Consider the following 15038-nt stretch of genomic DNA (forward strand, 5'->3'; position numbering starts at 1 on the left):
ACCGACCATGTTTCTGTTTATCCTGCTACACTAATTAACAGCTAATTGGTCCCACCTTAATAAACTAAATCATCACAATCGGCAAATTCACTTTCAAAGATCAACATTCAATCTCATATCATTAATTAGTCCATTATACAAAGCAGACTCATGGACTGTAGGTGCATGTGATGTTATCCACGTGTTTCTTTTGCTTTTTAAAAGAGCCTCAGCCAGATATCTACAAAGCTTGGCTTCATCTTGGGGACTCAAAGTCTCCAGATCTACCATTCGGCACCACCACCAACCAAATGGTTGCCAAACTAAACCTCTGTTGAAGGCAATGAACAAGAACAAGCATCTGGAGTTTTCTAATCAGTGCTGGGACGTCAGTTGGAACTGGGTGTTAATGCCAGATGGCACCAACGTTCAGCATTTTGGCCATGGATGTCAGTGGTGGCTTTTGTGCCAAAGGATTCTTATGCTGACAAGGACATCATTGCCTATCTATGGTGAGATATTGATGTTATGGGGTTGTTTTGCACCTGTTGGTCCTGGGGTTCTTTGTTAAGTTTATTTGAGTCGTAAACAAATCACATAATTCTATGGAAATTACATAGTTCTACGGAGGATAACTGAGTAGTGTTACCCTTGTGAAGGCAGCACAAGTACTTGAAAGGGGTTTAGTTGTGACTTTTTTGGGTGGGGGTCTGGGGGAAATAAATGTATAATTTTGGTCTATTCCATTGAATCATTATTAAATTTTCCACATTTGAGACTTAAAATATAGCTGAGTACGTGTATGATTTATTTTATGAAGTTTTATTTGTTTATCAATGATATTAATAATTTTGGAGAGCAGTGTAGGTTACGTGGTGACAGACAAGTGTCGAATTGTAGGTAAATACTGTCATGTCCAATGGAGCCATTCCTTTTAAGAGCCAAATGCCTAACGGGTAAAATGCACTGCAGGGTGAGACTGCTTAGATTCTAAACCAATACCTGCTCCCAGCCTGTGCATCACCTTTGGGCAGTGACATTTAGCCAGTCAGCTAATGTGCTACAATTGCGTATTACACCAATACCAGTTTCCGTGTAGTGTCATGTTAACCAAAAATCCCCGAAGCCCACGAAATACAACGGTCCTGAGACCCGGGCAGTCATTGAATGTACAAGACGTAGCGAATACAAGTTTGAAGCTGAATACCTTACAGTCGGTGTTTCATAGTTTGAAGTTGGCCGGTCACATGACTTGGCTAACAAAAACCCGAAACAACGCATGCCAATATAATAATTGCGGGAATTCTTTTACGTTGCTCTCGCAAACATTCGCTGTACATGTTGGTCAAACGAGTCCAGCAATTTTAGGAAAAACTGCGCAGTTTCAGAGCAGTCTTGATATGTCATTGGAATGTAGTGTAGCAGCTTAGCTGCCGTGTTCGTAATTGTAGAATTTGGAATGCATTTTAGAAGTCAGAGGTAGCCTACATTTAGGCGTGTTTATAATGAACGTGTTCGTGAAGTGAGAAGAACTTTTACCCCGGCGTATATACAAGATGCGCATGCACAATTATTAGTCGATCAGGATAGTGAGGATTCATATTTATACCATGTATCTGGGTGTATCATAATTAAGTGCTGAGTCTGGGTTAGCGTGGGCTGAGTTCATTTGGCAAGTAGGCACAGTAGTATTGCCCTGTAGTTGCCACACTTGTCACATACGTGTACCAAGACGGGGCTGGGAGCCAGAGCATTAGGTTGTCTAATTATGAACAATTATTATTGTTTAATTAAAACATTGGTCCTAGCATACCAGGCAGTCAAGGGATCAGCCCCAGCATACCTCCACAAGATATTCAAACCCTACATGCCAGCCAGATCCCTCCGTTCTGCTACCTCAGGATGCCTGGCACCTCCCCCTCTTCGCACCAGCACTTCCAGAACACGTCTCCTGTCTGTTCTGGCCCCACGATGGTGGAATGACCTCCCCGTGGAGGTCAGAACAGCTGAGACACTGACCCATTTCAAACGATGACTGAAGACTCACCTCTTCAGGCTGCACCTCTCCCCATCCCTCCCTACCCCCCTGTAAATGACTGTAAGCTTAGGGTTGTAACTAGGCAGCTGTTTCGTAGTTGACTTAGGTGCATTAACTGTCTTAACTACTGCTTGTATTTTTTCCATAGACTGTGTTGTTGCCATTCTCGTTGTGTTAGTGTTAATCAGTTTAACCTTCAGGGTCCAAGTTGAACTATGCAGTTGTTCCCTGCACTTGGACCGGTACTTCTCTCTAGGGTGTTCGTCATACTTGTTCCTGGTTATGGTTATACACTTTGTTGTACGTCGCTCTGGATAAGAGCGTCTGCCAAATGCCTGTAATGTAATGTAATGTAATTACCACAGGAGGACAAACTGTCTAACTGCAATGTTTTCTCTATACACCCAGGGTACACTGACCTGCGAGCATAAAGATATGCTGTATGTCAGTGGTAACCAACCCTGTTCCTGGAGATCTACCGTCCTGTAGGTGTTCACTCTAATCCTGACAAAGCACACTTCATTCATCAGCTAGAGATCTTATTGAGCTGCTAATTAGTAGAGTCGGGTGTGCCGAATTAGGGTTGAAATGAAAACCTACAGGATGGTAGATCTCCAGGAAGAGTTGGTTACCACCGCTGTATGTAAATATCTTTAATTAATAATGCTGTGGATCATAACTGGGTAAAATAATTATCTGAAACACTTTAACCCTTGATACCAGTGAAATCACTGCAGATCACTGTCAAAAAAAAACTATCTATGTTCATTGATATTTAAACCATTCTTCTTTCATATGATTACTTGTTTTTGTTATTTTTGTTGACAATTCTCTGGGAACCGCAGGCGAGTTCTCAGATTCTATTGCCAGCTAAAGAGTTAAGAGTGTTTCAGATGCACATTTCACCCCAGCTTGGTCTGGGCTCCACGCGAGAAGAGCTTTTCAGCGACACCTGATCTGGAAACAGCTTTTCGAATCTGAGGGGCTGTTGTCAGCTTCTGTGGGGTACCCTGATAAGCAGTTCCTTGTTCTAGTTCACATGTTAACACCGCACTGCCCCGCTGGCTTGTACAACCATACTTGACCCGGAACAAATCCAGTCATTTGGATTTGCGTTTCGTGTTTCCTCTTGGAAATACTACATCAGATTCCGTCTTACAGATTTTTTATGGATTCAGAAGCAGATCTGTCTGTAAATTCATCTTGAGAACCACTTAGTACTTTAGATGCCATTCATGTGTTAATTATTTAACTTTCAAACACTTCATGGCATTTTATGACAGGGGTCTGGAGAGCTGCATGGCTGTCAGTTCTTGTTTTCATCTGTAGATCAGCAACCACTTCAGACCCGAGAAACCAGGGCAGATGAGTCAGAGGTGTAAGCAGCAGCTTTAACTCATCACTTAAGTGCTGAGTAACAATGCAAGCCTGCAGGCCCTGTGGCTCTCCAGGACCTGGGCTCGAAAAGCAAGTAAAAGTCCTGCCTCGTGTCTCTTCCTCTCATGAACTCAGCCTGCTGATCTCACTCATTACTTCTACCTCATGGCTAAGGAATTGTGCTAATCAGCAAATGAGTGGAACAAAATATTACTTTCAGGACCTGAATTTTCCCCTTCAGTCATGAAGTATTTGACTGTTGACCCAGGGAAGGTGTTGTGTTGGCCATATCAAGCATACACTGTTAATCTAGCTAGCACAAAATGTTATTGCAGCGTTTCACACAATGGTGGTGGTGAATAACAATACTGTAGCAACTTTTTAAAAAAATTTTTTTACCAACTCCCAAACCACTGCTTTTCAGCTATATCGTAACTAGGTCCAGATCACACTTGTACATTTTTTTTAAAGGAAAACATCTTAAAGACGTGCTTGTGACGCAAAGAGATCACAAGAACGCAACATTCTCACAGGGTAAAAGAACATCTCCGAAATGTTATTTGGCTAGACGGGACATTCTCGGTACGTCCAATAAATTTCAATTTATTTATTTCTTTGAGAGAACTAATGGGTACCCCATGGGTACCCTGGAAAAAGACAGCACACTCAAAAGAGTCTGAACATGAACAACATCACAGTCTCTTCCCAATCGGTCCCGTCCAAGGAAAACCTGACCTTCCGGAAGCGTTTCCTTCCGCTGTGCTGCTGTCGATGGCTTTTGTGGTGAACCTCCGGAGCGACAACGTCCCGGTTTAGATTTGCCGTCCAGGGAGAGAGAGAGAGTTCTCCCAGACGCAGGTCTCCAGGACCCACGCGCTTTGAGAACGAACACAGAGACAGAGGAATGGACGGACAGTCAGCTGACAAAAACTGCAGAAGCCTTCGATGGTCGTTCAGGCCAGTCGTACAGAGAGACCGGTTTTATCATGTTCTTCCCGAGAAGTCAAGATGCTTCCAGCCCCGTGAAGTCAACATCTGGCTAATAACATTGACAACGAAGACTGAGACAGGAATCCGCATCATCGATACAGACAAAAGTTTGTCAACTGTTAACAGCAATGGCTAACACAAAGGTACTGTTTCTATCACACACACGGATAAGCAATACTTCAATACAACGCTAGTCAGCAATGCTTTCTGCATTGGAACACTTACACATATAATGGGATGAAGGCCTCGTTCTTTGTCCTTCTGCATCAACACATCTCCGAGCCACTTCTTCCTGGGCCCAAATGAAGCTTTAAGAAAGCTTTTCAGAAAAAACCGCAGTAAAAGCACCCGTGACTTTTTTTTGGCGGGGTAGTGTTTTTTTAAAAACAAGTTGTTAATATTGTGGATGCAAACAGAGCTGCCTTTTTCGACTTCCTCCCTGAGCTGTATAATTAGGTTCCAGCACTTCACTGAGACACATGTCCTTATAGACAGACCCTACCAAGCTGAAACATTGGCTCACCATACAGTATTTGGGTATGGATGGTAAAACTAAACAGAACAACATTATAATCACTGTCAGGCACTAGCCATTAGCAGACTTACATGAAGTACATCTGCAAAGGTGTTTTGCACTACATGTCTGGTATGTATATTGTACTAAACTGAGTATAGCACTGTGTACAGGAGAACGCTGATTGCTTTTCTTGGGTCCTTCAAAGCTCTGTTTGGTAGACAGTGAGATAGTTAAATAACTGACAAGATTCCTATGGTATGTCCATTCATAATGGTGAGAAAGAGAGCCTGTGATTTCAGTGTTTGTGCCTCACAACCTTCGGTGAACCGCAGAACTCCGTAGTGCGTTTCAGACTCTTGCCCGTCAGCGAACACAAGCTGCAGGAGAGTTCGACTGCACTCGGTCTCACAGCGTCTGTGTGCTTAGCTACCTTTACCAAAATATTATACGTTTTGGAACACAATATCCCCCGTATAAGGAATGTCTTTAAGTATGACAAATTGTGCCCTGCACATATTTGAAAATAGATGCTATTGCCAATTTCAGGATACATTGGGCAATGTAAAAATACAATTACAAACATGATAGCACATATGTTTTTTGTTTGTTTTTGCTTATTTATATTTTTAATACCACTTGTATGTTTTAGAACAGGGGTGTTTAATCTTATCTGAAAAGGGTCGGTGTGGGTGCAGGTTTTTGTTTTAGTCCAGCACCATGAAACCTGATTCACCTATTTAACCCATCAAGGTCTTCAATCAAGAACCTGCAAAACATAAACCTGCACCCACACCCTTACGCTTTTCTTTACCCTTTTCGGATATGATTGGACACCCCTGTTTTATAATATCAAAAATATTTCTCATATTTTGAATATATTTTCCTTATGTAGACAAAAATGTATGAACAGCAGAATTTACGAGGCTGAACATGTTCAGGGTTCCAACCGAACATAAATGAAGACCTTACCCACGTATTGTATTTCCTAGTGAAATTTCGACAGTGTGAAACCGTTCTATTGCCTGAGGCAGTGTAATGCCTCTACCTGCTTACTGACAGACAGTCTGGGGCTTCGGCTGCTCCTGTGACCCGTCCCGTCCTGCTGGCGCTGTGCTCAGCGTTCTAAACTGAATGGTGTGATAAACCCGCCGGGGGGGGGGGGGGGGTATCCGTAACCAAACGGCACAAAGGCAGGGGGCGCGTAACCACGGGGACTGTCTGCGATGACTAAGGAAGAGAACATATGTGCATAAACTTGACTGAACAGGCTTAAAAGTTACCTCGGCCAATTTCAATCGAGGCTGTCGGCACAAAGAGACAAAAGGGCATGTAGATTTGGTGGAAAGAAAACACAGCAAATATGAAATATCTCTACTTTCACAGTGAGAGGCAGGCAGACTATTGCCTCATTCCATCAAAGGCTGTAAATAGCATTCTCTAATACCACAGCTATAGTCTGATCATAACAGGCAGGCTTTGCCTAATATAAAGTAAGCTCCCCCCCCCCCCTTTCTGCAGGAGATGCAAGCGGTTGGTAAACACTGTCAGAAAAACATGACTGGTGTTTGGCTGCGAGCATCTGAGGAACGATACAGAGTTAATTTGCATTACAGATTTAATCCTTTGTTCAAGTGACAACCGCAAAAGGTGTCATTTAAGAATTATTACTACAATTCACAGACTGTGCCCTTTTCGTATGAGTTGTGATGTAAGCGTTCTCCGCCTACAGGGCTAAAATGTACAAATCTATCACATGGACATTTCACAGATTTCCCTGACAAGCTACTAGTCCAGCTGCCTAGTGTAGTGGCATATGTTGCTTCTCATGTCCAGCCCTGATGAGTCATCACTAACTGTCCTGGTTGGTTCACAGTAGTTATGGCAGAATGAGACGTCAAGACAACAAAATGGGAGAAGCTACCATGTGCTATCAGTGACCTGCTGATTTCACCCAATCGCTGTGCTCTGCTGTGGCGCCAGAACATTTTAATTGGTCGAAACAAGCGACAGACAGTTCGTAAATCCACCCATTATGGGGCTGATGAAACCTCAATCTCCCAGAACTTTCTCTCTCGGTCCTACCTCGGTCCTTTCTGCTAACCATAATTAAATATATCTCACATCAATATATCTCAGTAAGATTTATCTCTCTGACACACGTAATAAGGGAAGAAATACCTACATTCATATATGCACAAAGAATAAAAAGTTGGCTTTATGATCATATATAAAGCAATTCCGCAGTAATGGCTGGTCATAATTTCAAAGCAGACTGAACCCTTATGGCATTTGGCATAGCTGTATACTAAACCTTAGTAAACTTGTTACGGGAGCTGACTCCGGATTTATGTAAGAAGTCCAAATTCATAATGCCAGAGAGCCTATTGTGAGAAGCATTCCCTGTCCGTAGTATGATTAAAATCAGGGTGAGATAGGGTAGAGCACATATTCTCTTGCATATCTAAGACATTGACTGCATCAGCAGGTCCTCTGTATCCCCATCCAACACAAAAAGCAATATACTCCAGCAAGCCAGCAGCCACATTCATTCAGTCATTCACTGTCTGCCTGGCATGACTTTCTGACCCTGTGAATAACGCCTCCCTTACAGAAATATATCCAACGCCGACGTCCGCAGGTCAATGCCAACCTTCAAAGACTAAGCAATCAAAGCCTGAGGAACAGTCTATGAGGTCTTACATGCACCATTTAACAGAGATCATATAACCAAGACAGATTCGATGTAAGAACAGGGCACCTTGACCTTCAATATTAAGTCAGGAAATTACACGAGTGTCGTTATTATTTCCTTTACTATACATAACCACACAACTTCATGAGCTCAGGAATCCTCGAATTGTCAAAGAATGCACATGAAGCAGCTAGAAATGACAGCTTGTGATTACGAGTTAAGAGGACACCAAGCACTGTGGAAAACGCACCGAGTAACGACTGCAAATCTCAGAGTCTCACAGCGCACATCTCATCAAAACCGCGGCTTTGTTATATTAAAAATGAATTGTGTTCCCTACCATGAATAGAATGCGAAGTCATTTTTAATCACTCAAGGTGCCCTCAATTCATAATTGGTAATTAAACACCTCTGCCCTTTGACAGAACCACCCCCCAATAACAGTAGCATATTGTGCATTGTTTTCATTGGACAACACTGTTTCCAGGAGCAGCTTTTGGCCAACAAACAACAATAGACTCTCTACCTCTCACTGGACTAGCGAAACAAACAGAAAGCAGGGACCGACTGTGGTGCAATGTCTCCGTGCAGGCGAGAACGTGGTATGCCTTTACCATGGAGCATGTGCAGAAGCGTCTTTTCTGGCTTATGTTTGGTAATCATGGCTTTGACCGTTGCAGCTGAAAGCTCTCTTTTCGAGAGAAATTTCATGGTTCCTTATTCGTTCAGAAACGCTGTGAAATGCTGTACTTTCATATTTGCTAATTCGATCCCAAACCTTTAGCCCCAAAACCAATTTTAGCTTTGCCTTTTTGATGCAGCAATACACAATATCCATCTCTTCCTGTCTGAGCTGTGAGCTAAGCTAACACCGTTAGCCTCCTGCTCGGGCAGTGAACCTGTATTAGAGGTGAGATGCCTGAGCGCTGTCAGGGTTAGCGTGCAGTATGCTAGCCGTTCACATTTACTATCTTTTTTTTTTACTGCTTTTCTAAAGTGGTTATCCGAAAGGTTAATCTCATTGTTTGCCTGCTTCCCAGAAATAAGAATCGAGTCCCATTTTCTCTAGTGGTAACCCTCCCTCCCCACCCCCAGCTCGGGAATTTATGTCTTGTTGAGTTTGTTGGATGCTATTCCTCCTGCAGCCACATTGATAATGACTCAGTGACAGTGAATATTCATGGACCAGCCATCCTGGGCCTGCCAGAGCAGGGATGCGCTGGCGCTAACTTCTATGGGAAAACGGGCGACTCAGAACGAGCGATTCCAATTAAATATTTAATGGCTTCTGAAAGGCTTGCGCTCCTTAATTAATTATAACTGTGGAGCTTTTCTCCTTCCGCAGATGGGACATTTCACTTATCTTTTTGGCAGCATTCTTTTAACCCACGACCTCGCCCCCTGTCGTTCTCAGCACGCCCCCCGCTCCCTCTCGAACCGTGTCGGGGGCTCCTTCCCTCCTCCACTTCTAGGATTTCTCTTTTGTTTTTGCAACGTGATTCCACTGCCGCTGCCTTTTCACAGTATTCAGATTTAAGTGCTACACATCGAAATGCTGGGAAATTAAACTGATACTCGCGTCTTTGTCCCGGTGGGTTGTCTTGTGCCAAGGCGAAGGGCGGGCACAAAGGCCGCCCCCCCCCCCCCACCCACCGCCAACCAACCATCCGCTCCACGGTGTGGAGTTTTCCAGAACATCAGTAGAAAGTTCCACCAAACGGGTTCCCTTACTGCCCCCCCCCGCCACCACCCCCAACCCTGCCAAGGGAGGAAGCGTGTCCACGGGCCATGGGGGGAGGGGGGGGACGTCCGCTCCTCAAACCACGATGGGGGTGTCGGAGAAGACTGAGCTGATGGAGTCCGCGTCCGACCTCCTCCTCCTCCCCCCCCTGCCCTGCAGCGCCCGCCGCTCTTCCTCCTCCTCCTCCTCCTCCCCCTCCTCCTCCTCCCCGTCCTGAGCGTTGGGTTTGACCTTGCCGTTCTGGCCCTGGAGCTCCTTGGAGTCGGTGAAGACCACGTGGCGGCTGGCGGCGGGGTCGTCGCGGGTGGGCGTGGCGCTCAGCACCGAGGAGCGGATGCTGTCCTCGCGCTGCCGCTGGGCCCCGCCGCCGCACGGGCGGCAGAGGCAGCGGCAGGGCGTCAGGTACAGGTAGATGAGCACCAGCACCACGCTGGCCAGGCAGCCCACCAGGGTGGTGTAGGCGGTGTTGAGCGTGTCCCCGCCCCCGTCCAGGGTGAAGTTGTGCACCCTCACCGTCACGTAGAGCGTCTCGTTCAGCTCCTCGCTCACGGCGAAGCAGGTGTACACGCCCGAGTCCTCCGCCCGCGCCGGCGCGATCCGCAGGCTGCCGTCCGCCAGCACCACCGCGCTCCCGTTGCTAAGTGCCGTCACCGGCACGTTGCCGGGCGCGGCCCAGCTCTTCCGCATGTCCCGGTGCCGGGTGTCGCAGGCGAGCACCAGCGTCTGGTCCAGGTAGGCCTCCTCGTCGGCCTCCGCGTACGTGCTGCAGTTCATGTAGTCGGCGTTGAGCTCGAACACGCCCACCGTCAGCTTCTGCGCGCCGGGCAGCACGCACGTGTAGTCGTCCTTGAAGTCCAGGGCCGAGTTGAGCTTGCGCACGTGCCAGTGCGCCAGCAGGCTGTAGAGGGCGCAGTCGCACACCAGCGGGTTGCTGTGGAAGTAGAGCCCGTTCTTGATCCAGGCCGGCAGGGCCTGGAGGTCGGGGAAGGGCAGGACCTTGATCCGGTTGGCGGAGACGTCCAGCAGGCTGATGTTCTCCGGCCGGCTCTTCTCCTTGACCAGCTCCAGGGGGAAGCGGGACACCTGGTTCTGGCTCAGGTAGAGCTTCTGCAGGCTGACCAGGCCCGAGAAGGCCGTGCGGTCCATCTGGGAGATGTGGTTGTTGTAGAGCAGCAGCACCTCCAGCTGCCGCAGCGGCTCGAAGATGAACTCGTCCAGCTGCCGGAGGCGGTTGGAGGACAGGTCCAGGTAGCGGAGGCGGCCCACGTAGGCGAAGGCCTCGCTGGACAGGAAGCTCATGCCGTTGTGGCTGAGCAGCAGGTTGTGGAGCTTCAGCAGCTTGACGGTGGTCCACTCGGCGCGCAGCCGGGCGATGGAGTTGAAGCTCAGGTCCAGGACGGCCGTGTAGAGCGGCAGGGCGGTGGGCACGGTCGTCAGGTTCATCTTGGAGCAGCTGACGATGTTGCTGGCGCAGATGCAGGTCTTGTGGCAGTTGAGGCTGGAGCCCTGGGTCCCGGGCATCAGCACCAGGGCCAGGCAGAGCCAGAGACTCAGCGCCCGCCCCCGTCGCGCCCCCTGAGGGGGGGGGGAGGCGTCCCTCCGCGCGGGGTCCCCATCCGCCCCGCACGGAAACGGCATGGTCGCTGCCGCGCTCCTTTGATTACCCGAAGCTCACGGAGCGGCGAGCGACAACAGCTGGCGAGATCCCTGGCATGATGAATCAGAGGCTGCTGGGAAAAAAAGTACAGAAAGACACAATGTTTGTTGTGGGGAAAAGGCACTGGGAATCGTCATGGTTACATACTTTTCATTACACCTCCCCTCATGAACATAAATCGACCAGCATGCTGTAATACAGCCACATGCACTTGGTTACGATTACCATGTAGCCTGCAAAATTTTCAATGAGTGGGGGGGGGGGGGGATTCTCAGGATGCAAAGGAAATAAATAAAAATGCATAAAGAAGCCTGTGCAACACTACAAACGTGTCGAGTCTCAATCGCAGAAATATGCACGTGCTGTTGCCCCTGGTGAGAGCTTAGAGTGTTCCCTGAAATAAGCGTTCTTAACCGTGAGTTAAGCGTTGCACTGAACCATTTCAACAGACATGCACAAATTATTACAGGGATATCGTTTCAAGTACAAATAACGAGAACAAAAGGTAGATTGGCTTACAGTTACTCTAAATAACTCCACAATTCCAAGAGCTGTTTCATTTAAAGTCCAGTTATAACCCCGTATCCATGTGTTTTTGTCCTCAGCAACCTCAGCTGAAGAGGAAAGCGCTCATTGACGAAAGGAAGCCCTTCTATGGTTTGGTAAAGATAAATAAAAATCACAAAGCACTGGGTTGAGATGAGAAAAGGCTAGGACGACATCCTTGCGAAGCCGAGGTACACGTTATCTAATTAATGACGATTTCCCATGTAAAGACACGATTACGCAAGTGCATGAAGAAAACGAAAACAAACATCTCTGCCATTTCTTTTTGCTTCTCTGCAGCTCCTCAGATAACTGGCCAATAATAAACATGATACATTCCAAATGCCATTCTGTGGTACAGTCCGACGTCCCTCCGTTATTTGTCTTCTGCTCCTAATAAGGGCGAATAAGATGGAAGTATCCACTCCCCCGGCAAGAGAATGGAAATCCGTTTTCAGCGGGATGCGCGACGTCCTTCCACATCGAATCGTAGTTTGATAAAAACGGAGACGGTGAAAGCAGTTTCTTACGTGACATCAATAGCGCTCTAGCTAGCTGTCGCTCCTGAATTAAGGTGAACCGGAGTTGCGTGTGCTCTCAGTGTGAGAGGCTGCTCCTGCTTCAGCAAAATGTATCTTCAGACGAGTTATTATCCATCGGTCGCAGGATATAGGCTGCGCTTCGTCAAAGATATGGTGTGCAGTACTGTACTGCTAGGCTACATCATCGGGTGCTCATCCAGCTACAAGTAAAACAACTGAAAACAACCGATAAATGAATCCACCGTTACGTGACGCAGTCGTTCTCTGTTTTAAACAGACAGGTATTTGTGGCGGAATAAAAGTCGCCTTATAAAGCTTGAAAAACAAAAGGTCAACGAAGCTATTAAATTACGCGCGTGTTCTCAAAGGATTCGCCACCTTTTCCAAGGTGTCTTCCGTTGCATCGCAGTGTAGTCGCACATTTGGTCCTGTCGTTGGGCAGTTCTGGAGTGTTCTGGAGCTTCTCGCGCTTCGGATTCGGAGAGGAGAGCGGCGAGGGGTTTTGGGTTCTTCGGCTAGTTGTACGAAGTCACATTTGCGTTGAGGTGAAAAGTCCTACGGTAAATTACTGACCTCCGCGTTGTAATAATAATTAACAGCAAATTACATTCCATAATTTACTGCCTGTGGATGTCGTTTTTAATGTCAGTTGTATCGTTATGACATAAGAAAGACAGATTGAATTAAAACACATTGGCTCTAATGGTTTTGCCCATTTCATTGTATTCAACTATTAAATAAAATATAGGCTACTTTACACGTACTATAGGCCGTTAGGCCCACACAGAGAAATCACTGTATTGCAGCTTCCATCACAATAATTCAAACCTTAAAAAAAAAAATATATATATATATATATGCAAAGGGAATTCATCGCTTTGAAGGTTTTTTATTACACTGAAATGCAGCTGACATACAGTTGCGCAGTCTGCGACATCCATCCGTCCCGCTCACTCTAACTCCCGTGTGAGCTTGTCTGTAATTACACACTGCCAGGCTGCGTTACATTATTTACATTCGAGCCATCTCATTTTTCAAAGCTAGGTGCCTCCGAGCCATCCTGAATTCATAATATATAGCCTGGGTTACATAATGTGCCCGCCATATCTAACGGTCTTATTGTCCGAATAGATATATTGTTGCAGAGTTATGTTTCACAGTAATGGAGGTAATAATGATCTTTTCCCATTTAATTTGTTTTGAGTTTTAACTCTTGGTAAAAATAAAAAGTATCAATATATTTTGTAACATGTACTCTATGATGCACATTGTATTTTTGTTTCCGATTTTTTCGATTTTTAAAGCAATTTGCATGGTGTATGAAATGTGTACATATTTTTTATAGTATTAAAATTATATTGTCCAGACTGAGACACCGTATTTTACAATTTATTGACCTGCGTCGCTTTTCATAAAGGCAGGATAATGGCTCTTGGCTGCTAAGCATATCGTTGGCGATCAGAGGAACCACTCAGATACGTCTGGAGCCTAGCCGGTGGTGAGCCAGGTGTTAGATAGCACAGGTAATTATCTAACAGTGACAGACTGAAGTATTTCATTTAAGCACAATCATTGATGAGGGATGGAGGCACCGAAACTGCTGTTTCTCATTGTAATCTTGTCAAATTTAATGATGCACTGCATGAAAACTATGTTTGTAATTGTTATATCCACTGGGCTGTTTTGATTTTCCAAAATAATAGGCCCTAATTTCACCATTTGGTTTCTGTACATGACACTCTACCACTGGCTTTGCTGTTCCCGAAACATTTGACTTCTTGTGCCTTTCTGGGGAACTTGGGGCAGACATTACGGCGCAGATGTTGACTGCAGGTGTCTTTTGAGAGGCCTGCGGGTTTTAATGCTGACAGTGTCACACTGAGTCAGAGCGCGGCAGGCTGCCTGCGGCTCATCAGAAGGCCTGTCTGCGGCAGGACCCGAAGCAGGAAGAGATTTAAAGTGACAGGTGGACGAGTGTGAGACGACAGATGAACAGGAACTCCTTTGCTTTTTAAAATGTAAAGATGGAAGAAAAAATGTTTCAAATCTGAAGCAGGCTATCAGAAAGCATGACCATAAAAATAGTGAGAAAAAAACGAAGCACTCCTTCTAATGTCTATTTTTAAAGCAGCTTAATAAGCATAATTTTGATGATGTATGACTGTTTACAATATGTTCTAGCTAGCTAAACTAGCCAATTTCAGAGAAAATAGCTATATCTGAGGCAGATTAAAAAGGTTTGGTAGCAGCTATAACCAAATTAGGGATTATCTACAGAGTAGAACTCAACTACTGGAAAGCAAAAGGGTGCTTCTTTGCAGGGCTCCATCTGGGGTGTGCAGTTTTTGGTCCGGAGGAGTACCACTGTGACTCTAGCACAATGAGGCTCCCTTTCCGAGACCAATTATGAGCCACACTGTTTCGCTTTTTGAGATATTCAGCTCTTCACTTTAGCTGCAAACTAGCAATACAGCCAACTAGTGGCGTGCTCACCCCATTCAATGTGAGACGGTTGTTCCCCATTAGCTTTCCTGAGGTGTAATTGGAGCGTGGACCTCTGGTGCAGTGGAGGAGGAACTGCACCAGGGTGGATAGGACCTAATCGGTAATTACAGCCGGTAATGAAGTAGGGGTCACCCTGGGGAGAGGCCGGGATGACCTGTATCAGTCTTATTGTCCCAGCTTTCATTCTACAGCCTCCTCCACTGTAGTGCCCTGTACAGTACTTACATTGACATGAATCCCCTGGTCAGATGAAGCCAAGGTTATCAGATGCAAGGAGAGCCCAGCAAGCCGACCCTATTGGCCATACTTGTTTCAAACTCCTCAGGCTCCTCAAGAAAAGTGCCTATAAAGGTCCAGGTGCTTGTCACTGGGGTGGTACCCAATAGGTACATAAAACTGTACACCTAGCCAGTAATACATAAGTCATTTGTACCTTTTTTGTTTGAAGAAGTTT

The 15038-nt window shown here is 46.0% G+C and overlaps 1 protein-coding gene across 2 annotated transcripts; it reads right to left on the bottom strand.

Annotated features, from left to right (window-relative positions):
- Positions 1 to 3981: 3981 nt before the first annotated feature.
- On the bottom strand, positions 3982 to 12593 carry amigo1 (adhesion molecule with Ig-like domain 1). 2 transcript variants are annotated; one of them, XM_064300006.1, is made up of 2 exons: positions 11511 to 12593; positions 3982 to 11061 (listed from the first exon to the last, which is right to left on the bottom strand). In XM_064300006.1, the coding sequence occupies exon 2, from the start codon at positions 10970 to 10972 to the stop codon at positions 9410 to 9412; it is 1563 nt and encodes a 520-aa protein (XP_064156076.1). In that variant the 5' UTR covers positions 10973 to 11061; positions 11511 to 12593; the 3' UTR covers positions 3982 to 9409. The 2 variants fall into 2 exon arrangements, with proteins under 2 accessions (XP_064156076.1, XP_064156075.1); XM_064300005.1 differs by having other exon boundaries at positions 3982 to 11064.
- Between the last annotated feature and the right edge of the window lie 2445 nt (positions 12594 to 15038).

The sequence above is a fragment of the Anguilla rostrata genome, chromosome 11 (genome assembly GCF_018555375.3).
Source record: "Anguilla rostrata isolate EN2019 chromosome 11, ASM1855537v3, whole genome shotgun sequence".
NCBI lineage: Eukaryota > Metazoa > Chordata > Actinopteri > Anguilliformes > Anguillidae > Anguilla > Anguilla rostrata.

What these genes read in the sequence shown, in the direction of transcription:
- amigo1 (XM_064300006.1), bottom strand. Translation starts at nt 10,972, where the DNA reads ATGCCGTTTCCGTGCGGGGCGGATGGGGACCCCGCGCGGAGGGACGCC.